The 20078-nt window shown below is 57.4% G+C and overlaps 8 protein-coding genes across 8 annotated transcripts; 6 read left to right on the top strand and 2 right to left on the bottom strand.

Moving 5' to 3' along the window:
- Positions 1 to 82: 82 nt before the first annotated feature.
- On the bottom strand, positions 83 to 2107 carry MYCTH_2300213 (uncharacterized protein). The gene is made up of 5 exons (XM_003661100.1): positions 1973 to 2107; positions 1151 to 1885; positions 710 to 1059; positions 429 to 602; positions 83 to 354 (listed from the first exon to the last, which is right to left on the bottom strand). Exons 2-5 carry the CDS (start codon positions 1857 to 1859, stop codon positions 310 to 312), a joined length of 1278 nt encoding a protein of 425 aa, XP_003661148.1. The 5' UTR covers positions 1860 to 1885; positions 1973 to 2107; the 3' UTR covers positions 83 to 309.
- Positions 2108 to 3240: 1133 nt separating this feature from the next.
- On the top strand, positions 3241 to 4792 carry MYCTH_2300201 (uncharacterized protein). The gene is made up of 3 exons (XM_003661099.1): positions 3241 to 4039; positions 4094 to 4282; positions 4342 to 4792. Exons 1-3 carry the CDS (start codon positions 3748 to 3750, stop codon positions 4485 to 4487), a joined length of 627 nt encoding a protein of 208 aa, XP_003661147.1. The 5' UTR covers positions 3241 to 3747; the 3' UTR covers positions 4488 to 4792.
- A 191-nt stretch (positions 4793 to 4983) lies between these two features.
- On the top strand, positions 4984 to 8064 carry MYCTH_2300199 (uncharacterized protein). Its single transcript, XM_003661098.1, has 4 exons — positions 4984 to 5730; positions 5820 to 5936; positions 5997 to 6125; positions 6179 to 8064. The coding sequence occupies exons 1-4, from the start codon at positions 5247 to 5249 to the stop codon at positions 7636 to 7638; spliced, it is 2190 nt and encodes a 729-aa protein (XP_003661146.1). The 5' UTR covers positions 4984 to 5246; the 3' UTR covers positions 7639 to 8064.
- Positions 8065 to 9015: 951 nt separating this feature from the next.
- On the top strand, positions 9016 to 10116 carry MYCTH_2314426 (uncharacterized protein). The gene has a single exon (XM_003661097.1). It carries the CDS (start codon positions 9267 to 9269, stop codon positions 9774 to 9776), a length of 510 nt encoding a protein of 169 aa, XP_003661145.1. The 5' UTR covers positions 9016 to 9266; the 3' UTR covers positions 9777 to 10116.
- Positions 10117 to 10354: 238 nt separating this feature from the next.
- On the bottom strand, positions 10355 to 10771 carry MYCTH_2058204 (uncharacterized protein; the record flags this gene model as incomplete). The annotated part of the gene is made up of 2 exons (XM_003661096.1): positions 10355 to 10458; positions 10522 to 10771. The coding sequence occupies 2 exons, from the start codon at positions 10769 to 10771 to the stop codon at positions 10355 to 10357; spliced, it is 354 nt and encodes a 117-aa protein (XP_003661144.1).
- A 409-nt stretch (positions 10772 to 11180) lies between these two features.
- Positions 11181 to 13372, top strand: MYCTH_2300192 (uncharacterized protein). The gene is made up of 4 exons (XM_003661095.1): positions 11181 to 11431; positions 11706 to 12552; positions 12611 to 12677; positions 12731 to 13372. Exons 1-4 carry the CDS (start codon positions 11420 to 11422, stop codon positions 12828 to 12830), a joined length of 1026 nt encoding a protein of 341 aa, XP_003661143.1. The 5' UTR covers positions 11181 to 11419; the 3' UTR covers positions 12831 to 13372.
- Positions 13373 to 13614: 242 nt separating this feature from the next.
- Positions 13615 to 15517, top strand: MYCTH_2116566 (uncharacterized protein; the record flags this gene model as incomplete). The annotated part of the gene is made up of 3 exons (XM_003661094.1): positions 13615 to 13938; positions 14028 to 14146; positions 14308 to 15517. 3 exons carry the CDS (start codon positions 13615 to 13617, stop codon positions 15515 to 15517), a joined length of 1653 nt encoding a protein of 550 aa, XP_003661142.1.
- Positions 15518 to 17213: 1696 nt separating this feature from the next.
- On the top strand, positions 17214 to 18977 carry MYCTH_93330 (uncharacterized protein; the record flags this gene model as incomplete). The annotated part of the gene is made up of 2 exons (XM_003661093.1): positions 17214 to 17884; positions 18089 to 18977. 2 exons carry the CDS (start codon positions 17214 to 17216, stop codon positions 18975 to 18977), a joined length of 1560 nt encoding a protein of 519 aa, XP_003661141.1.
- Positions 18978 to 20078: the final 1101 nt, after the last annotated feature.

Below are 20078 nucleotides of genomic sequence, written 5' to 3'. Positions count from 1 at the left end.
GGTGAACCTGATATGACTGATGAAGACCTACGGAGGAGCTCAGTGAGTTTCGCTTTGCTTGGCGGCCAACAGCCCAGCAGGTAGGCGTTCTCACCTACATTAACAGGCCAATATGAGACGGGTCATGTTCACCTATCAAAGCAAACTCTCGAATACTCAACTAACATGTCGCTTAGATACAAACGGCGGGGAAATGTTGAGAGATATAAACCCAATTTCAGAAAAGATGAGAATAGGAAAAGAGGAGCGAGTTGCCACTTGCTTCTATGAGCGTGACCAGGGGTGGCGTGAGGCGAGCACCAAACCAACTTAAGCATTTACCTGCTGGCCCCCCATGTAGGCCGTGAAGGATTTCTGCACAACATTGGTTAGCTTTCTGCGGTCTTTCGTCCTTCCATCGGGAAGTGCACGGGGAGGAATCGACGTACAGCGTTCCTGGTCTGAATAAAGACGGTGCCGGGGCCGGTGAACTTGCACACCAGGCCCTCACCGGAAGCCAGGCCGGAGATGATGCCGCCCGAGGCGACGCGCTCTAGGACGTATTTGGTGTTCCAGGCGACGAGGTGCCCGTTGTCCACGATGTACTTCTCGCCTTCCACGAGCTTAAATGTCGGTTAGCATGTGCGCCACGATCGAAGGCGGCGAACCAACTCGCTGGCGGTTCAAGATCAAAAAACGCAAGACGCAAGAGGAGAGGCAAGAGACTCACATCCTTGCGGATAATGGCGCCGAAGCTCGTCAACCAGAGCAGCCCCGTGCCCGAGATCTTGTACACCCACAAGCCCTCGCCGCTAAACATGGCCTTGCCCAGGCCTTGGCGTTTGTAGTCCTTGACGACGTTTTGCGTGCACGCGAGGAAGCCGTCGTGGCTGACCGACCACGACTCCTGACCCGTCAGTCGCAGGCTGGTGATGTCGCCCAGCATGGGCGGCCCCAGCAGCAGCTCGCCGGGTCCCGTGTAGGTGGAGCTGCCCATGTCGCCGCCGGCCACGAGTTTCTTCACGCTGAACTTGACGCTGCCCTTGAGAACGATGGAGGGAGACATGGCGATCATGGCGCCTGAGTTGAAAGCCTCGTGTGTCAAACAGGCGCAATGATGAAGACGTGATGATGGGTAGGGGCAGGGTGGTTGGGGAAAGAGACGACATACCTGGCCTCGCTTCGATGGGGCATCCGATGGCCAGCTGGATGGTCAGGATTGAGTTGCAGTCGCGGTGGCTAATGCGGTAGCTGCCTCCGTTGAAGGTGCCCACGTCGTCGACTATCGTACTGGCGCCGACGAAGTGGCCGGCGGCAGGAGTACCGGTCGGATCGATGATGGGGACCTGGGGCTGCAGTTGCGGTTGAAATTGCGGTTGCAATTGCGGTTGCAGCTGCGGCTGTGGCTGCTGCAGGTGCTGGGTCTTCTCGGGCGGATAGGTGCCTTTGTCATCCTGCACAGGGTATGAAGGAGGTGGCGCAAATTGCGGCTGGTTCGGCGAACCTTGCGACACGGTGGAGGGAGTCCGCAAGTGCTGGGGCAAAGCACCGTGCTGCATGGGAGAGGGCGACGCCTGGGGCGAGGGCGCATACTGCTGCTGTTGCTGCTGCTGCGGCGGGGGAGGATACTGCTGCTGCTGCTGGGGAGGCGGGGGGCTATATTGCTGCTGCTGCTGTTGTTGCTGAGGAGGGGGCGGATAATGTTGTTGCTGTTGCTGCTGCTGCGGCGTTGGGGGAGGCGGGTCTGAAGGTGAGGACGTCCCTGACGGCGGAGTGGGAGCTGGGCCGGCTTGAGGCGGAGGGGGGTAATTGACCGAGCCCTGCCCGTTGCCTGGGGGAGGGGGATACGAAAAGTGCGTCTGCGTGGGTGGTGCCGACATGGGAGGGGGAGGGTAGCTTTGTTGGCCTAGTTGTCCATGTTTCCTTGTCAGCGTCTTTCCACGGTGATGCTATACACCTCATTGAATGTCGTGCGTGTCCGGGGCATACATACCTCCAGGGGCAGCGCCGCCAGCTCCGGGAGGTACTAATAGACTGGGTCAGTTTGCGGCCAATGGCCCAAAACTCGGAAATTACCACTCACGAGGATAGTAGGCCGACATGTTGCGCCCTTCAAAAAGCTCGACTCTGCTGAGGCGATGGTGTTCTTCTCCGCCTGTTTTCTCCCTCTTCTTCGCGGCTGTCAGCAGAGATGTTGGAGAACGCTAATAAGTCGCCCGCACCCCGCACTCAGGATAGCCGTCTAACCACTCACCCCTCGCTCGGAGTCCCGGTCCCGTCTCAACTGAGAGGTGACAACTATTGCTGGGATGGTCGAGGGAGCGGGAATCAGATTTGAAAAAAAAAAAAGAAAGAAAAAAACCAAAAAACCACCGGCGGAAAGGCTCAATCATAAAGGAATCGAGTCGAGGATGGGAGCTTGCTGAACGCCCCGCGGCGCTTTTTGGGGCTGAGCACACAAGCAAGGGACTTGGTATCCCCTCCTCAGGTCGCATCGATCATAGCTAAATTGAGAGCTGACTGCCCTGGCGACCCAATCAGCGAGCTCCGTCGTCCATGGAGACACGCGCCGAGATGGTGGACAAGGGCGCTTAACTGGGAGGAGGAGCGGGTGGTAAATCAAGTCGGCGATTGGCTGACACCGCACGCGAATTGCAGACATCTCACACTACGGAATACAGTAGTGATTATAGTGTTCCAGTAGCTCAGCGGAGGACGCCCAAAGGGGACCAACTTGGGTTGGGCTGCGGCGACCGGCGCGTACGTCGCTCACTCACTGGTGTGCCTATTACACTACTCGCACGGAGGAATCAGATCGGGTTATGTATGTATGTACGGACGTGCTACAGTAAGGTACGTACCGGATTACTGTATTAGTATGTACCTCTTACCGAGCCTTTCCTTCTTCGGCGTCATCCAAATCTGGCCCCTGCCAATTCGTAAATAATGATTTGTTGTGGGCGACTCAGAAAGGGTTGCGGAAGTATGCAGATAGCTAGACTACTTAGTCTACGAACTACGAAACGGAGCGCAAGGAAACCAAGACCGACCTACACACACGACGTTGGAGATCCATGAAAGCTAGGAATGGGCGATGCTTGCTTGGTCTGTCAACGGACTTTGATCGACCTGAGGTGGGTCGGGAGGCCGATGCTTTCCGGACCGGCCGTTTCTCCGAGGGATTCAGGCTGTCCAATGGTGGATGAGCTGGAGCTCCCCACAAAAGAGCTGCCTGCCGGAAGAGGTGCATCACGGGCGGTGCGGTACGGAGATTCGGGAGCTGGGGGACGTCATTAAATTTTATTCCCAGCGTAAATCGCACCCAGCTCACCACAAACCAGCAATCAATCTTGAAATCGCCCGAACACCGCCACCCCCCCGGCAACCCTTTGGTTGTTCTAGCGTCGAAACCCGTCTTAACTGTCGAGGGAAAGACAAGTCCTGCTAACCCGGCAACACATTCGGCTTGCCCGGCCTGTGCTGGCTTCAAAAACGCGGCGTGCAAAGCATTGCTCTCGAAGACCCGAACACTCCCCTCCCGGCGGGCGCTAGAGCCTTGTCGTTGCTGAAGGGTAGAGATCGTCGATCTGGGCCGACCGAACACCGATGGCGATGCTACGAACCGCAGTAGGAGCGTTTGATGCTCTCGTAGGAGGGATCGCTGCCCGCGGGAATGGGAATATCACAAGGACTGCTGTTGGGGAAAGAATATGGATAACTAGGGCTTGTGCGGGGCCGCTCGCCGTACCTTGGCACCAGAGGGCGTTGATGTCGCAGCTCCGCACAGCAAGGCCTGCCAGCGCGCGACCCAGGCTCGCACTCACAAGGGCGCCACTCCCCAAGCCGAGACGCCCATTTCATTCTACAAGGCCACGGCGAGCGGATTCCTCCCAGAAGCGTGGGGAGGCGGTGCCTGAAGAACCACTGTCGCTGAGTGCCAGGCTGAAGAAGCTGTCGAGGGAGTACGGCTGGTCTGCGGTTGGGGTATACCTTGCGCTTTCCGTGCTGGACTTTCCCTTCTGCTTCTTGCTGGTCCGGACCGTGGGCACCGAGAAGATCGGTGAGTATGCTCGCACGGTGGAGCACACCGGCAAGAGCTGACTTGGCGTGATAGCCCATGTCGAGGACATCGTGATTCGCAGCGTTCAGAAGGTCATCCCTGAACGGGTTCAGAATTGGTGGCGCGAATACCGCCAAGCGGCGAGGGAGTTAAAGCGACAACGGACCGGCGGTGTGGACGAAGTCGAGGTCATCGGCCACGGTGTTGCTGAGGCTGAGCAGAGGACCAGGCAGGAGGGAGCTAGTGAGTTCTGGCCGGATGTCGTTGTTGGGGTGTGCCGCGGCTGACCTCTTCTCTCCTAGGCCTGGCCACGCAGCTTGCGCTTGCATACGCCATTCACAAAAGCTTCATCTTCGTCCGCGTTCCTCTAACGGCTGCTATTACCCCCAAGGTGGTCAAGGTACTGCGCTCGTGGGGATGGCAGATCGGCAAGAAGGCCAAGCGGTGAAGCATGGAAGCTTCCGTGTGCGTATATCCTTGTAAATGGCCCATACACATGCATGGGTACGCAATACCCCCCTCCATTCGCGTCTTTGAAAGGTGACGGCGAAGGCTTGCATTTGGGGTGGCGGTGTTGGGCGGTTAATGGCTGCATATTCAAATGGAGCATCTCCTCATAGACTGTAACATCACCTTGTAGTAAGTAGAAATCTGTATCGAGTATTTCCCTGTACACAAAGGGAGGTTAAGCAATAGACTTGCTCTTTCTCACCCGAGGTTTAGTGCATCGGGCCGTGGGTAGGGCTGCGTTCTGCTCCACCTCAACCGGGTACGCGATGATAAGGCAGGTAGGTACCTGACTAAATGGTAGATTCCTGCGAGAGTTTTCTGCCCCGCGCTACTCGAGTTCGGAGAATCCCTGTCCCGGTTGCATGGATAAACTGACAACAGCCGAGACTGGCAAGTCGCCGCTATAGATAATGAATCCGGATGCATGTACTGTACAGTACCTTACCTGGAACGCAGCATCTTGGATAGGCGCACTTCGGCAGCACCACCCCTCCATCCCGTCCGGTGTAGTATCAATCATCAAATGAGCATGGGGTAGTGCACCCTAGCAATTCAACGGCCGACAACCTCCGCATCCTCGACTGGGGCAGTTGCCCGCTGATCCCGTAGACGGCTCCTTCCATGGGACCTCTTGGTCGCAACTCCACCGCTGGTTGACTTTCAACCTGAGGCCGGGCCGCCACGCCATCGATCAACCATGGCCTCTTTCGACCTGGAGAAGCGCGCCATCGCCTCGGCCGAAGGCAACTATGTCTCGCAAACCTTTAAAGAGAATACTCCAAGGCGGCGGGGCTTCCATTGGTTGGCACTCCTCCTCGGCACCCTTTCCATCTTTTCAATCGCTGTGGCAGCATCCCGCCGATGCTCCGCGGCGACTTCGCTGTTCTCCAGCTATGGCGCATCGCGGACCTCCCGTTCTCATTCCGCGCCCGGATCGCAACCAGGCTACAACCGGTTACCAGGTAGGAAGGCCTGGGAGGCCACCACAGCGACCACGTCGTCCGCAACACCTCACCCAACCGTCCTCAAGACCTTTGAGGTTGCCCAGCCGGTCTTGATGCCGGACGGTCCCGCTGAGAGCGACGGATCTACTCGCAACGCGACGGATTATTCGCCCGAGTTGTGTACCGTCCTGCTGATGCGCCATGACTTTGCCTGGAGCTACGATGCGCCCTTCATGGGTAAGCTAGGCCACCCTCTGCCCTTGTGACGGGGCGGCAGTTTTGTGAGCTTGTATATGGGTCTAATGTTCGTGCGCGCCTGGCTTTAGGGGAATACACTCCGCCCGATTGCGAGTTCAATCGAGTGGTGCTTAATTTCAGCGTCGTGAGTGAGGGCCGGCAATTTGACCGCCTTGCCATCATGTACTTTGGTGATACGGAAGTTTGTGAGTAGCGCGACGATCAACGCCGTGGACGGGCTGATTGCGCTGACAGTTAAATGACAGGGAGAACATCGACAGCTGAACCCACTGCGCCGCCTGGGATCAGCTGGACATACCTTAAGGATATGACCCAATACCTTTACTTCTGGAAATCACCTCAAAAGATCATCTTTGATCTCGGCAACCTAATTGGTACGTTCGCAGCCCGGTTTCCACCAAGGGCCACTCAAGACTCACCCGTAAAGATGACAAGTACACCGGGATCTTCAACACCACCTTGACGGCCATTTTCTACAATCGTGATATCAAGACCGACCAGGCACCGCCGAGTGACCTGATCATCCCAATATCGGCTCACCGCGGGGCCAACAACTCGATCAGCCGCTTCATTTTGCCCACGGAGAACGCCACTAACACCATCACCCTCCCTCGAAACATCCGCCGAGCCGTATTCTCAGTCTCGGCTAACGGCCAAGCAAGCGAAGAATTTTGGTGGAGCAATGTCCTGCAGACAGACGTTGACACCTTCAGCGCCACCGCGGGCGAGCTTCCGGGTCTGAGCCCTTTCCGCGAGGTCCAGGTGCTCATTGACGGCCGTCTAGCTGGCGTTCAGTGGCCCTTTCCAGTCATATTCACCGGCGGAGTCGTCCCCTCGCTGCATCGGCCCATCGTGGGCATCCACGCTTTCGATCTCCGCGAACACGAGATCGACATCAGCCCGTTCCTCGGCCTGCTCTGCGACGGTAAGGAGCATACCTTTACCATCCGCGTCGCCGGTCTCAACAACACCAGCCACACCGCAGCCACGCTCACCAACACGGTCAACGAAAGCTGGTACGTGACCGGCAAGCTCTTCCTCTGGCTCGACTCGGACCCCTCTTCCATCACCCGCGGCGAGATCCCCATCATCATGCAACCGGCCCCGGCCATCTCCACCACCCGCTCCGTCACCAGTTCCCTCATCAACGGCACAACCGAGGCCAACGAGACGCTCACCTACACCACCTCGGTGCGCCGCTCCCTGCGCATCACCTCCAACACCGCCTCGTGGACCCAGTCCCTCACCTACACCAACAAGGGCCACGTCTCCGCCTTCGGCTACACGCAGTTCAACAACCTCCTCATCTCGGGCTCCGACACCCTCAGGATCGCCTCCCCGTCCGTCCGCTACCACGCCACCTACCGCTACCCGATCCTCTGCAACTCGACCTACTCGGTCTCCCCCCAGGGCAACCTCTCCATCTCGGCGTACCTCAGCCATGGCAAGAGCGTGTCCGTGTCCGGCGCGAGCGTCTTCCCCACGGGGCTGGAGGCGTTTCAGCGGTATGCTGGCAAGGGGTCGACGAGCCGGGTCGAGACGACCAAGGTGGGCACGGCCGAGTTCCGGCAGACCGGGGATGGGAGATCGAGCACCGGGTGGGGGGAGGCGAAGCAGTGGTTCTGGTTCGGTCTGGAGGAGGCGGTGGTGGAGGATGGTGGCTCTGGCACCGGTGCGAACCCAGGAACTGGCGGCGATGTCGAAAGCCCGGAGGACCGACGCGGAAAGGAATTAGAGCTCTACTATAGGGAGGTGGAAGCTGTCAACGGGACTGTGGTAGGAGATTTGAGGAGATTGGACGGGAAGGCAGTGAGTAGTGGCAGTGGTGGTGATGGTGAAGGGCAGCAAAAAGTTCTTGTGAACGCTGCTGCTATGCAGTATGCTTAGAAGGACGGATTGTAGGTTGGAGATTGATGTTTCCTCGGAATCGAAGCAGTCTATGGCCGCTGATTGATGGAATGAAGAGGTTATAGTTGCTCTGTGTGGCATAGTTGTCGTACTCTAGCAAGGATGATCTCGAGAGAGACTGGGAGTTGCGATGACAACCCTCCAAAAAAAAGTATCGAGATCCTCTGAACGTCTTCGTTCGACGTTTTGAACAAAGTTAGGTAGATCAAGTGCTAGTCGGGGAGCAGAGGCCCATGGCCTTGGCTGTAGTGAGATATCTAGGTCTTTCGAGAGGCTGGAGATAGCGTTCGGTTCCAGCAAACAAAACCTCTTGAGCAACTGTTTCAACAAAGTGGACGAAGCTTATCAAAAGTTCTAGTGATGTCTTGTTGAACTCATTAAGTTCACTCTACTGTTAATATCGGCTGTGATGGTCGGTGGTCTGTGGCATACGCGCAAGTATACATGTTAGAACCGCCATGACTCGTGTAAATAGGTAATCACCCGTTTGGGAACTGTCAGCTCATTGATGACCTCATTCACACCTGGAGTTACCTGTCTTGCAATGAACCGGATTATTCCGTCCTCTGTACCCTTCGGCTCGAGCAAACGCCGTCAGTTGTCCGGCCTCGGACTGGTTCAGAGCCACCAACCATTGATACATATGTACTCGTACACAGTTGCCCCAAGAAAACTCTGTAGTGTTGTATGTATGGATTATGTTCGTTTGGTAGCTCTGGAAACGATGTTTCACATTGAGGCGTTGCGCGGCACTTCGCACCATTCATGCACGATCGTTGCCGGGCCAAGAGTGGGGCCGCCCTATGTGGGTCGGGAAATCGTTTGGAGACCAGGGCCGTGCAGATCAACGATAGGTCTAGCCCCTCCCACAGCTGTGGGAGCACGGAGCGAGCGCATCGGGCGATCGAGAAAACTTGGCGTGTTGCCGCCTGTAACTGGTCAACCCATCCTCCTTAGTGTAGAGCAAGTGGCTCAGAATCCTTCGCTATGTACATATGAACACTAGTTTGGATTGGATGCATCAGCGCAGGCTTGTGGAATCAGAATGATCCAGCGGTTAAAGACAGCGGCAGTTGCATGTCGGGCCAATCGGACCCTGCAGGCAGAGAAGCAGGTTGAACGCACTTGCCCCACGCACCTGCCCCACGCTTGCCGTCATAGTCCGTACACCCGCTTTTTTTGTCCCTTCCCATGATGCTGCTCCCTTGCCAACCATCTTAGGAAACGACTCGCTGTAACTACACTCCCACGAGTGAAAACACACCATGTCATAGTGCAAAAACCAGTCAGACCCCGCCTCATATTATAGCTCTTCCCCTGCCCAAATTTGCACTTGACTCCTCCACAAATGAGCAACCTTCACCCACTTCACTAATACAATACGATAACCAGCAGGAGTCCGTTTTAGCTTCAGTTGGCCTCCAATACAGCCTCTCCAGTCAAACGCAAGCCTTCTGAGCCATCCTGTGAAAGTCTCGTTACCCCGAAGCGGATTCACCCCCCCCCCCCCCCCCCGCAACTATAGATACACAGTCGTCGTTGTCGTCGTCGTCGTTGTCTCACGCACTCCGGCTATCTTCAATAAATCACAGACGAGAACCGTCATCATGCAAAAAATACAGCTCATCCTCCGAGCGGTTCAGCTCCTCTTCATCATCATCCTCACCGGCCTGATCGGTAACGTGATCGCGAGCAACGAGGACGCAGCCAGCTCCGCGACGGCAGCCATCAACTTCTCCATGTTCGTCATCGCCCTCTCGTGGGTGGCGGCGCTGCTGGGCCTCGCAGCGGGCCTGTTCGAACGCATCGTGCTGCCGGTGCTCGTCATCCTCGCCGCCGACGGCTTCGCCACCCTCTTCACATTCATCGACGCCATCGTGCTTGCCGCCAAACTCGGGGCCGTCAACTGCTCCCGCACCCAGGGCCATGCGGCCAGCTGGATCGCGTACGGCAGCCACAACGACGAGAAGCGTTGCCGCGAGATCCAGGCGTCGACAGCCTTTATGTGGTTCCTCTTCGCCACCTTTGCGGCCGCGCTGGTGCTGAGCTTCCTCAGTTTCCGCCGCGGCGGCGGGAGCATGAGGTCCGGACCGACCATGTCTCAGGTCAGGGTATGAGGCTTGCGGCGCCTCGATGTCTGCTGAGATGCCAGGGCTTGTCTAGGGTCTGGCGTCTGGTCACAGGGTGCATGGACTTGGATACTCGACGGAAATGCTTAATGGACAGGGATTGAAACTAGGTATATGTATATGACCGGATTATGATTTCTATGGCTTTGATGATGGGACATGGGTACTATTGGGTCAGGTGTTCTCTAATGGGCATATATGTACATGGGGGAATTGTCTTGTTGGGTTCGGTAAGGGACGGATAAGGATCATAGGGAGGCTCTCTCTTAAACATGGGCATACCCCAGAAGTGTAGTTAGCCGGGAGGACTATTGTCTTGTTTTTCTTCAACCTCCCTGTTCCATGTTCCACCGGACAAGCCCCGTGGCGGGTTGACGCGTAGTCGGCATGAGCATATTCAATGCCCAGGAGACGAGCAATCGATTCAGATTGGAACAAGATGCTCCCAACCTACCATACCCAGAACCGTAACGCCGTGGCAAATGTGCGCCGCCCGTACAAAAACAGTCCCTAACCAGTATGTATATATATACTCAGGCGTCATCCCAGCCTGTGAAACCTCCCAGTCATAATGACGACGCAGCTTCGGCCGCCCCGGCAGCATTGAATGCGCTTTTGCTTGTCCACCGAATCTCGACGTTGTGCATCCATTCCATGTACCTCGCCCAGCCTGGAGAACAAATGCGGGTCAGCGAACGATCAACCCCCTTTTGCGCACCCGTGAGCAACCTACTCCAGTATGCGAACTTCCGGCCAAGAAACTTCCCCGCAAAGGGCAAGATAATCATGGTTAGCAGGAGCTGCAACTGCTCCAGACTGGCCTCCCATTCCCGCTGCGCGTCCGACGAGTCGGTCTCGGAGTCGGAATCAAGTATGCTGCTGGAGATGGAAGGGAGCGAGTCAATGTCATCGTCGCGGTCGGAGGAGGACGATGGCGGTACTTCGGGGATGACAAAGGAAGAGGACGCGGACGGGGTCCTCATTCCTCCCGATGAGGAGGTGCTTGACATGGCGGGTTTTGGGGGGGGGAGGAAGACGAGGAGGCGCCGCGCTGGTATTGGAGGAGTTGGAGTCGACCGATTAGGGAAATTGAAGGTCGAGACTGTAAAGACTCAGTCGGGCGCCGGCATCGGCTTCAGGTCGATTGGGGAGCTGCCGGAGGTCGGGTCGGAGCTCCTCTCGCTGACGATCGGCGGAACGAAGTTGCTTTGATGGAGGTGCACCGAATCCGGCTACCCGCGCCGTGGCTGCGATGCGAGACGGCACTGTGGCTTCCCGGAAGCTGCCAGCAGCTGCCAGATAGCCTAGGAGTGGCCATTGTTCTTTCTGGAGACCCACTTGTCAGGTGATCGTGGGACTGAGTCACAACGAAGACGGCCAACGTCATGAGGGTGAAGGGAAGGCGGGCAACCTCAGTCGGCCGCGGCGACCTTCCTCCTGACACTGGAAAAATACCGCTGCAAGCAGCAGGGGAAAAAAAAAGCCCTGAAAACAGAGGCGCCAAGACCCGGATTAAATTTCCGATTCTACAGAAGAAGTGAAAGTCTACTGCTACACATACATACAGCCAGCTTGGGACACGCAGAAGGCGGTGGAGTGAGCGACCTGGAAAGCACCAGGGTGGCCCGAAGATGAGCACCGAAGTAAGTTTTATTTGACCTCTCAAGTTTTCCCCCTCACCAAAACGACTCGCTTCCTTCTGCAACACGGCTATTGCCCCTCCAAAGTCGCAGCACCCCGCGGCCATCCTTTCTGTTTCACTTGGTTCTTTGCTTTTTTCCCCCAAGGGGCAAGAAAATCGACGGCCGAAACTTCCAAGGGATTTACTTTGTTATTTCCTCACCTAATTGTCGGTCGCCACATACGACCTTTTTAAATCAACAAACCTCGAGAAAGCGTAGGGACTAACTCGGACAGGAACCCACGCTCCAAAGACGAGCGTCATCGCGCAAATCGGTTGCTTTCACAGAGGAGAAGCTGGTAGTAGACGCCGACGGCAGCGTAACCATGGTTGCCACACCGAACGACGAGACCAAAGAAACGGCCTTGTCGCACACACCTCGTACGCCGCCTCTCACCGCCGCGCTCGGGGCGTTTACTGACGCCTCTTCAGCACCGGCCGACGGTGCGGCAGAAGGTGCAGCTCCGGCTGCCGACTCCAATCCGGATGGCCTCGATCTCTCGCTCATGAAGAAGAAGAAGAAGAAGGTCAAGAAAGATGATGACGAAGCCGCTGACGGCGCCGCTGCGGCTGGCGGCGAGGAGGCGATCGACCTGTCGATGAAGAAGAAAAAGAAGAAGAAGGTTCCCAAGGAGGAGGACGAGTTCGCCAAGAAGCTCGAGGCCCTCAACCTCGATGGTGGCGAAGGTGCCGAGGCCCCTGCTGAGGAGGGTGTGCAAGAGGGAGACATGGAGAAGGGGACGGGCATCTGGGCGCATGACGAGACGCGGACCATCGCCTATGATCCGCTGCTGTCTCGCTTCTTTGCCCTTCTGGCGCAAAAGAACCCCGATCACGCCTTGACCGGCACACGCTCCTACAAGATCCCGCCGCCGCAGTGTCTCCGCGAAGGGAACAAGAAGACCATCTTTGCAAACCTGCCTGAGATCTGCAAGCGCATGAAGCGAGCGGAGGAGCACGTCACTGCCTACTTGTTTGCCGAGTTGGGTACTAGCGGCAGTGTGGACGGCAGCAGGCGGCTGGTCATCAAGGGCAGGTTCCAACAAAAGCAGATCGAGAACGTGCTGCGCACGTACATCATCGGTATGTGGCCGACCCCGCGTCAGTTCTGTGCTGCTGCATGCGCTAACTAGGAATTCAGAATACGTGACATGCAAGACATGCCGGTCTCCCAACACGGAACTGTCCAAGGGAGAGAACCGTCTCTAGTATGTGCATTCCTTCCCCCTGCACGATGAACAGTCTGCTGACCCCCGACCAGTTTCATCACCTGCAACTCGTGCGGTTCTCGTCGTTCCGTCCAGGCTATCAAGACTGGTTTCTCTGCCCAGGTCGGAAAGAGAAAGAAGATGAAGGCCTAAATTCTCTCCCTGCTTATGGGCCTTCCTCTCTTTTGATGTTACTTTTCTGGTAGGATCCTGTCTGCTCTTTTTAGAGGGTGGGTTCCACAGCACTGTTGGGGTCATTTTAGCCTTTCTTGCAAAATCTTGGTTCTCGGTGGCAGGCCCTGGAACACGATCGCGTGACGATGTGACGACGGGCTCATTTGGGATCTGGGACGGTAGACCGGTTATCTGGTATGCTGCAGAACGGCCGGGCATGAGATTCATCGCAATGGTGAGCATCTGGGAGCGGAAAAGGAGGCAAAGCATTGTTTCTTGGGTGCGCATGACTGAGCAGGACAAGGACAAATTGCAGCAGGTAGTTGCTACGTCTTGACAAAACTGTAACGTCGGACCAGATTGGCAAGCGGAATGCAACAAGTACCCAGCGGTCAATGGTCATTACATTCGAGCTGATTTGGCGCTGTCTGTTGAATGTGATCGTATTCCGTACTGATTGTGAGGCAAGGTGGGGGGTGTTCCAGAGCTCCATCATCCCCATACTGAATCAATCAACCCACTAACTGGGGGGGCTGTATCCGTATCAGCCTCTCCCCTCTTTCTCTCATTCAAGACACTGACCGTGCTGAACCTGACTTACCCACTCGCAGCCCACCCATTCCCAACCGATCCGTATCGACGATTTATTTTCTTCTTTATTCTTCTTGTCGCTCATATACCAAGGAAACGAAAGGGAAGAAGAAAGGCCAAAAAGAAAGGAAAGAAGCAGGTTACAGTATAGGGAAGGGAACAAGAAGCAGAAATGACGATTCGCAAGATCAGCTCTACCGAAGCAGACAAGACCGGGACGCTGTCGGTGGCGCCCGCGGGCCTCCCGTCGCGCAACCCGTCAAAGTCTTACTGGCTGCGGGAGCCGTCGCGGACGCTGCTCGGGCACCGGGGCACGCCGGACCTGCCCGAGACGGCCGACGTCGTGGTAGTGGGGAGCGGCATCACGGGCGCGTTCGCCGCGAGGTTCCTCAAGGAGGGTCCCGACCGGAAGGGTCGGGCGTCCGACGGGGGACGCGGTGACTTGAGCGTGGTCATGCTGGAGGCGAGAGAGGCTTGTTCGGGCGCGACAGGGAGGGTGAGCCTTCACTGCTCTCTATTCATATTTCTTTGCTTGTTTTTCTGTTCTCCTTCTCTCTCTCGGAGAAGCTAACAAATAAGAGCCAGAATGGAGGGCACTGTCAGCCGTTAGTATACGGCTCCGTACCGGCCGTTGCGGCATTTGAGTTGGAGGTGTGTGACTTTCTGGAGAGGTTCGTGAGGGAGGAAAGTGTGGATTGTGACTGGTATGTTCCCCCTTTTCATTCCCCGATTTTCTCTCCACTTCTTCTGTCCCTGTCCCATGTGTTTTCGAGTTCCTTGTAAAGTAAAGTCTGTCTGGATCGATCTTCAGGGGGTGATGAATCTTGTATGCGCATGTTCATACATGAAATGCTGACTGGAACAGGGTGAGTCTCACCGGCGTCCACGCCTTCCTGTCCGAGAACATGTTTGAGCTTGCGGCTGCGGATGCCGAGAATCTGAAGAAGAGCCACCCCGAGCTAGCCGCTCAGCTTGAGGTCGTTCGAGCTTCAGGAGGCACCGAAACCCTGGCGTCCCTCCGCGTCCCCTCCGCCCAAGGTGCCATCATCCAGAAAAAGGCCGCATCCCTCTGGCCCTATAAGCTCGTTGCCACCGTGCTCGAGCGGCTCGTCGCCAAATTCCCCGCCCCGAGCTTCAACCTCCAAACTAACACCCCGGTCACCTCCCTCTCACGCGCCGAGTCGGGCCCCGGCTGGGCCCTCACTACGCCGCGCGGCAGGATCACCGCCCGCCAGGTGCTCCTCGCCACGAACGGCTACACCTCCCACCTGCTCCCGGCCTTTTCGGACTTGATCGTGCCCGTGCGAGGGCAGATCGGCGCTCTCCTGCCGCCCAGACCGGACCCGTCCGCCGGCAAACCCCCCGCGAAACTGGCCCACTCGTACGTCTTCGCCGCCGACCCGGAGCCGGGCTCTGCTTCCACGGCGCCGCGCGACGACTACCTCGTGCAGCGGCCGCTGCCCACCGGCGGCGAGCTGATCTACGGCGGCGGGCGGCGGCTCGCGCGCGGCCTGGGCGTGGGCGAGTGGCGGGACGATGAGGTCGAGCCCGAGGTGGCCAGGTACCTGCGGCGGGAGCTGTGCCCGCCGCTGGACCTGTCGCCTACAGCCGGCACCGCGGAGGAGGAGGAGGAGGAGGAGGAGGATGATGATGAAGGGAAGAAGAGCCGGGGGTTGGAGCTGGAGGCGTCGCTTGAGTGGACCGGCGTCATGGGGTACAGCCGGGACCGTCACGCCTGGGTCGGGCCCGTACCTGAGAGCCTGGGTGGCGGCGGACCCGAGGGCGGCTTGTGGATTTGCGCCGGGTATACGGGACACGGGATGCCAGCTGCTGCATTGTCTGCGCGGGAGGTGGTGAGGCAGATGTTGGCCAGTGGGGACGGAAACAGTGCGGCGCGGGAGGAGGAGGAGGAGGACGGCAAGGTGAGGCTACCCAGAGAGTTTGTGTTGGATGAAGAGCGGGTGGAGAGGGCAAGAAGACTTCCTCAGTTGACGCAGGGTTGGGAGGCCACCAACTTTGCGACTCTGTTCGGCGCTGGCTCGAGTGTGCCGCCTACTGGCGCAAAGGGGGAGTGAGGGCCGAGTCGGGAGGTCTGTCTGTTAGACGCTCACTCACTGGCTAACAACCCCCCCCCCCTTCTTTTTTTTTTCCCCCACCTTCTCACCTTCCTGCCGAAAACAGCTTTGTGATTTTGCTTGTCGCGGGTTGAGTTGGACTTGTAAACTTGCGCCGACTAGATGTCATCCTATAACACCCAAGTTCTCTGGGCGGGAAACGCAGGTGACTGAGTATGAAGACAAATAACTTACGTCTACCCTACAAACTACTGCTTGGTGGTCTAGCCCCTCTAGGTCTCTTTCATCGTTCCCCTATCTTGCGGTCGTCAAATTCACGTGTTTGTGCCATTTCAACGCTCGTGTCAAGTAAACAGGCTTTAGGGGCGAGCTTCAAAGTGACTGACAGCACTCCTTGATGGCAGAGGGCGGAAAGAGCCTCACGCATGATAGCCATCTTGTACATGTTCATTGTCGACGAATATGCGGTAGCATGTACTCCCTGATCAACCCCGGATGACCTGGAGTCTCTTCGCTGTTGAGGGGCCATCCGAACCTTCATCCGGCCACAACATGTTCTAAATCAAAACCATAGCCGATGGAGATGGGCTGCTGCCATACAACTTCCCAGCTTTCCGAGTCTGCAGTGTTGATGCCACCGATGATGGTAGGCGGGGAAGGAGGAGCTGATGCTCTGCATCGTCGACCCCTGCGGGATCTGCTTCAGATCCCAGTGCTGTGCCTGATCGACAGGACTCTCTGGGTCGTTCTCGTTTATCTGGACCAGCGGGCTTAGCCGCATCCACTCGGCTCGGCGCAGATGAGCCCTTGAGAAGATGAGGAGACGAGACTTGTCTATTTGCACTCAGAAGGTTCTTCTGTTTATGGCTGGCAACTGCTGTCGCCTGCCCCGCAAGGAGTGATCAATTGGGTCCTTCTTCAACCCGAAGGATTGCGGGTCTTAAGTCGTTGCCTGAGCCGAAGTGGCAAGTGTCAGCGAGCAACCTTAGGCAACAGAATAACGACTCGGCACCTTAAAGAAGCATAAGACGCTTCGTTCGAAATGCTTGGTGCCGTACCAGACTCATATTGTGTCAAGGCAGAGAACCAAAAGTGAATGGCGAAACAGGGCAAAGACAAACCAACCAACCTGTAAACCTGAAATGATGAGGACTGCAATGGATGGAAAGAGGTGGAAAGCCCAGTCGGTTCTAGTAGCGGGTATTTCAGGGAAGGAGCGGCGGTTGCAGCGGTCTATTCGGATCCGATCGGCGGGGGCCAGCGCTGAGGCGGCCGCTGTACGGAGTACCTCCGTACCACGCCCGATATTCGGTACCTGGCAGCAGACCCGGGTTCATTCGCACGCCGGGACGACCACCGACCACCGACCACCGACCGACCGAACGGGCATGCGCCCATTCTGCATCAACCTGACCGACATGCTTAAGCCATCGACAGAACCGGAAACCTGATGTCTTCGTGATTGGGGGAGTGCATTGACCGGATTTCGATTTTTTTTTCTTCTTCATTTCCATTCGCTTGTTCACAACGACCAGTCTGATGGAGCACTTCACCGACGAAGAATGGGCCGACCTTGTCGCCCACGAGCTTCCCAAGACATCCGACCCAGTCATCCAGCACTACCTCGAGAACCGCCGCGCGCTGATAGCCCAAGAGCAAAAGGACCGAGGCGGTACTGCGACCTCCCCCCGCTCCGATGGCCACAATCATCACCACCCTGCTTTGTGATGCCCATATCGCCACTGACCACCGCAGCGCAGACTCGTCCTTTCGGCGGGGCCTCTCGCCCATCGCGAGGGAGGCATGTGAGATAGTGTCCCGGATCCGACGCCAAGGCACGAGGTCGCCGGCTGCCGCGGCGCCCGCCGATTCGAGCAGGTTACGGCAGATCCTGAAGCGCATGCCCAAGGGCGCCCTCCTCCGTGCCCATTGCCATGCTCTCGTCGACGTCGACTACCTCGTGACAGCCGCCTTGGACAGGCCTGGTATGTGCATTTCGTGCCCCGTCGGGAGCCTCGCCGGTCAGCATGCCAGGAGGGAGGCGGACTTCGGTATCCATTTTAGGGACAAGGCAGATCCCGATCGCTCTTCCATATGGGCCGCCGACTACAAGGCGGGCACTTTTGTCACCCTTTCCAAGGCAGCGAACGAGTATCCCGAAGGCGGCAGGCCCGGATTCCTGGAGTGGTTGAAGGGAAGATGCAGGACTTCTATGCAGGACTGTCATCTCGGAAGGGGTGGGATGGGTTCGACTGTTGGCCGGGGGATCATCGGCGGCATGATTTACTATGAACCTATGTGGCGAACGTTCCTCCAACGGGTCATGACCAACATGGTGGAGGACGATGTCTACTGGCTTGAAATGGGGTGAGAAAACGATCCGCCGTGGCCTGCGAACCCGTCCTGTCTACGTCTGATCTTACTCTCCCCCTTCTCTTTCCCTCCTTTCTCCCACCCTCTTTCCTCTTTATTCTGCCAACATCCAGGCTTGAGGGCTGTGTCGTGGAGGGAAAGAGAAAGAGTGGCTGGGCTCAGAAGAGGGTGAGCTTGCTGACGTTTTTGATGGAATAGCCTTACATTTCCGTTGGCTTTTTACAGCGAAGGGTCGGAGGCACCGGACCGAAACTATGACCGAATGTTCCAAGCGATCGATGAAGAGGTGGCCAAGTTTCAATCTACCAGCCTGGGGAGGCAATTCTGGGGCCTCCGCGTCGTGTGGTCGACGCTGCGCAGCCAAGAGTCCCGGGCGATCGTCAACGACGCCGACAACTGCATTTCAACCAAACTTCTGTGGCCGCAGTTGGTGGCCGGCTATGACCTCGCGGGCCTGGAGAACCTGGGCAGGCCGCTCGCCGATTCGCTACCCGAACTGTTCTGGTTCCGAAAACGGTGCGCCCAAGAAGACGTGCAGATCCCCTTCTGCCTGACCGCTGGTGCATCTCCCGGTGACGACGGCGACGTGGCCACGGAGCGCAACCTCTTCGACGCCCTCCTCCTCGGGACGCGGCGAATCGGGAACGCCCTCGCTCTGCCTCAACACCCGCGTCTCATCGAGGCCGTCAGAGACAGGCGAGTACTGGTAGAGATCTGCCCCTCCCTGCCTGCCGGCGCGTCCAGGCATTACCCTCTCTGGGTGCTGTTGGCGCATGGTGTGCCTTGCGCCCTCTGCGACGACGATTCCGGCATCCTCTTCGGACAAGGACGTGATGGAGCATCGCGGATGACCAACATTTTTTGGCGTGCATTGCTAGCCGGGGACATGGCCGACCTCGCCACGTTAGGATCATTAGCTGAGAATAGCGTCCGCTGGGCCGCCTTTGAGGATCAGGACGCGGAGACGTGGTACGTGCGACCAAAACCTCCCCCCCCTTCCCCCCCCCTTCCTTCCTCTGCTGTCTCTCCGCTGTGTTCAGCAGTCGCTTGCTCGGCAAGCAGGCAGGCAAAGAATCCGGTTGCCTAAAAAGCACTGCCAGCGTTCCAACTGGACGGGGAATGGGGAGTTTCGGCTGACAGATTACCGTGTTCTCAAGGAGACGCGAGGTCCGCGCGGCTAGTGTGGGGGCCGGGATCAGGTCGGCTCGGCTGCAGCAATGGGCCGTCGGATGGGAGCGATTTTGCCTATGGATCGTCACTGAATATGGCGACGGCAATAGCGCGGCCGCGACGTAACTAACGCTGAGCGAAGAAAACAAACTTGCAACGCTGGGTTCCAGCAGTTGGGTGCACCCTCCCCCCTTCCCCTTCTCCTCCCTCTTCCCCTTCCCTCAATCATCCGTGAAGGAGAGGGGGAGAGGGGGAGGGACTGAAAGCGTGTTTGACTACTGTTCGGCCTCCCCGAGGTACCAGTGTGATGGATGAGATACGGCTATGCTGTGTTCTCTCGGCCTCCTGATGATGGTGTGGTGTGCGGCAATGCGCAGCTGCGATGTTTCATGCTACTCTACGAAGTAGTGGCATTAGCGGTCACTCCGCGCGGCCGTTGAGGCGCGGTGAGATCCAGTGTGGTGCGATCCAGTGCGGCTCTATTCCGTTATGGAGGGTGTTTCGTCGGCACGGATTGCTGGAGCAGCATTCTCATGCCTCCTCCACTGCTACCCATTGGACCCTCAGGAGCTACGACGTCTTCGTTGCATTTGCGAGTAGCTCGTTTACGCCAATACACAAAGAATCAACCTAAAGCAGGGAGTATCAGCTGCGCCGTACCTATGCAGTCCTTGGTATGGCCAACACACCCGGTGCCGGCCGCCAGAGCGGAGAAAGCTCGAGGAATCGCGGCAATTTCCCGCCATTCAGAACCTGTATTCGTCTAATATTCCAGCGAACGAGTGTTTCGCCATGTTTTACAATTGACGCCGCACCGCCGAGCGAGCGGGCAAGGGCCGGATCCCACAAGAAGTCAAAGCCACACCCGCGCTTGTTCACTTCCTTCGCGGCAGCCCTACCGGGACTCTCCGTCTCCCCAAGGCCACGGGACTGGACCGGGCCTGGTCGCGACCCCACTCGGTCGCCGAACCAACAGCGGCGCTCCGCAATCCGGCCTTTCACACCGCTACATAAAGGA

Source organism: Thermothelomyces thermophilus, chromosome 2 (genome assembly GCF_000226095.1).
Source record: "Thermothelomyces thermophilus ATCC 42464 chromosome 2, complete sequence".
In the NCBI taxonomy this organism is placed as follows: Eukaryota; Fungi; Ascomycota; class Sordariomycetes; order Sordariales; family Chaetomiaceae; genus Thermothelomyces; species Thermothelomyces thermophilus.
This window is presented reverse-complemented; position numbering and strand designations above follow the sequence as displayed.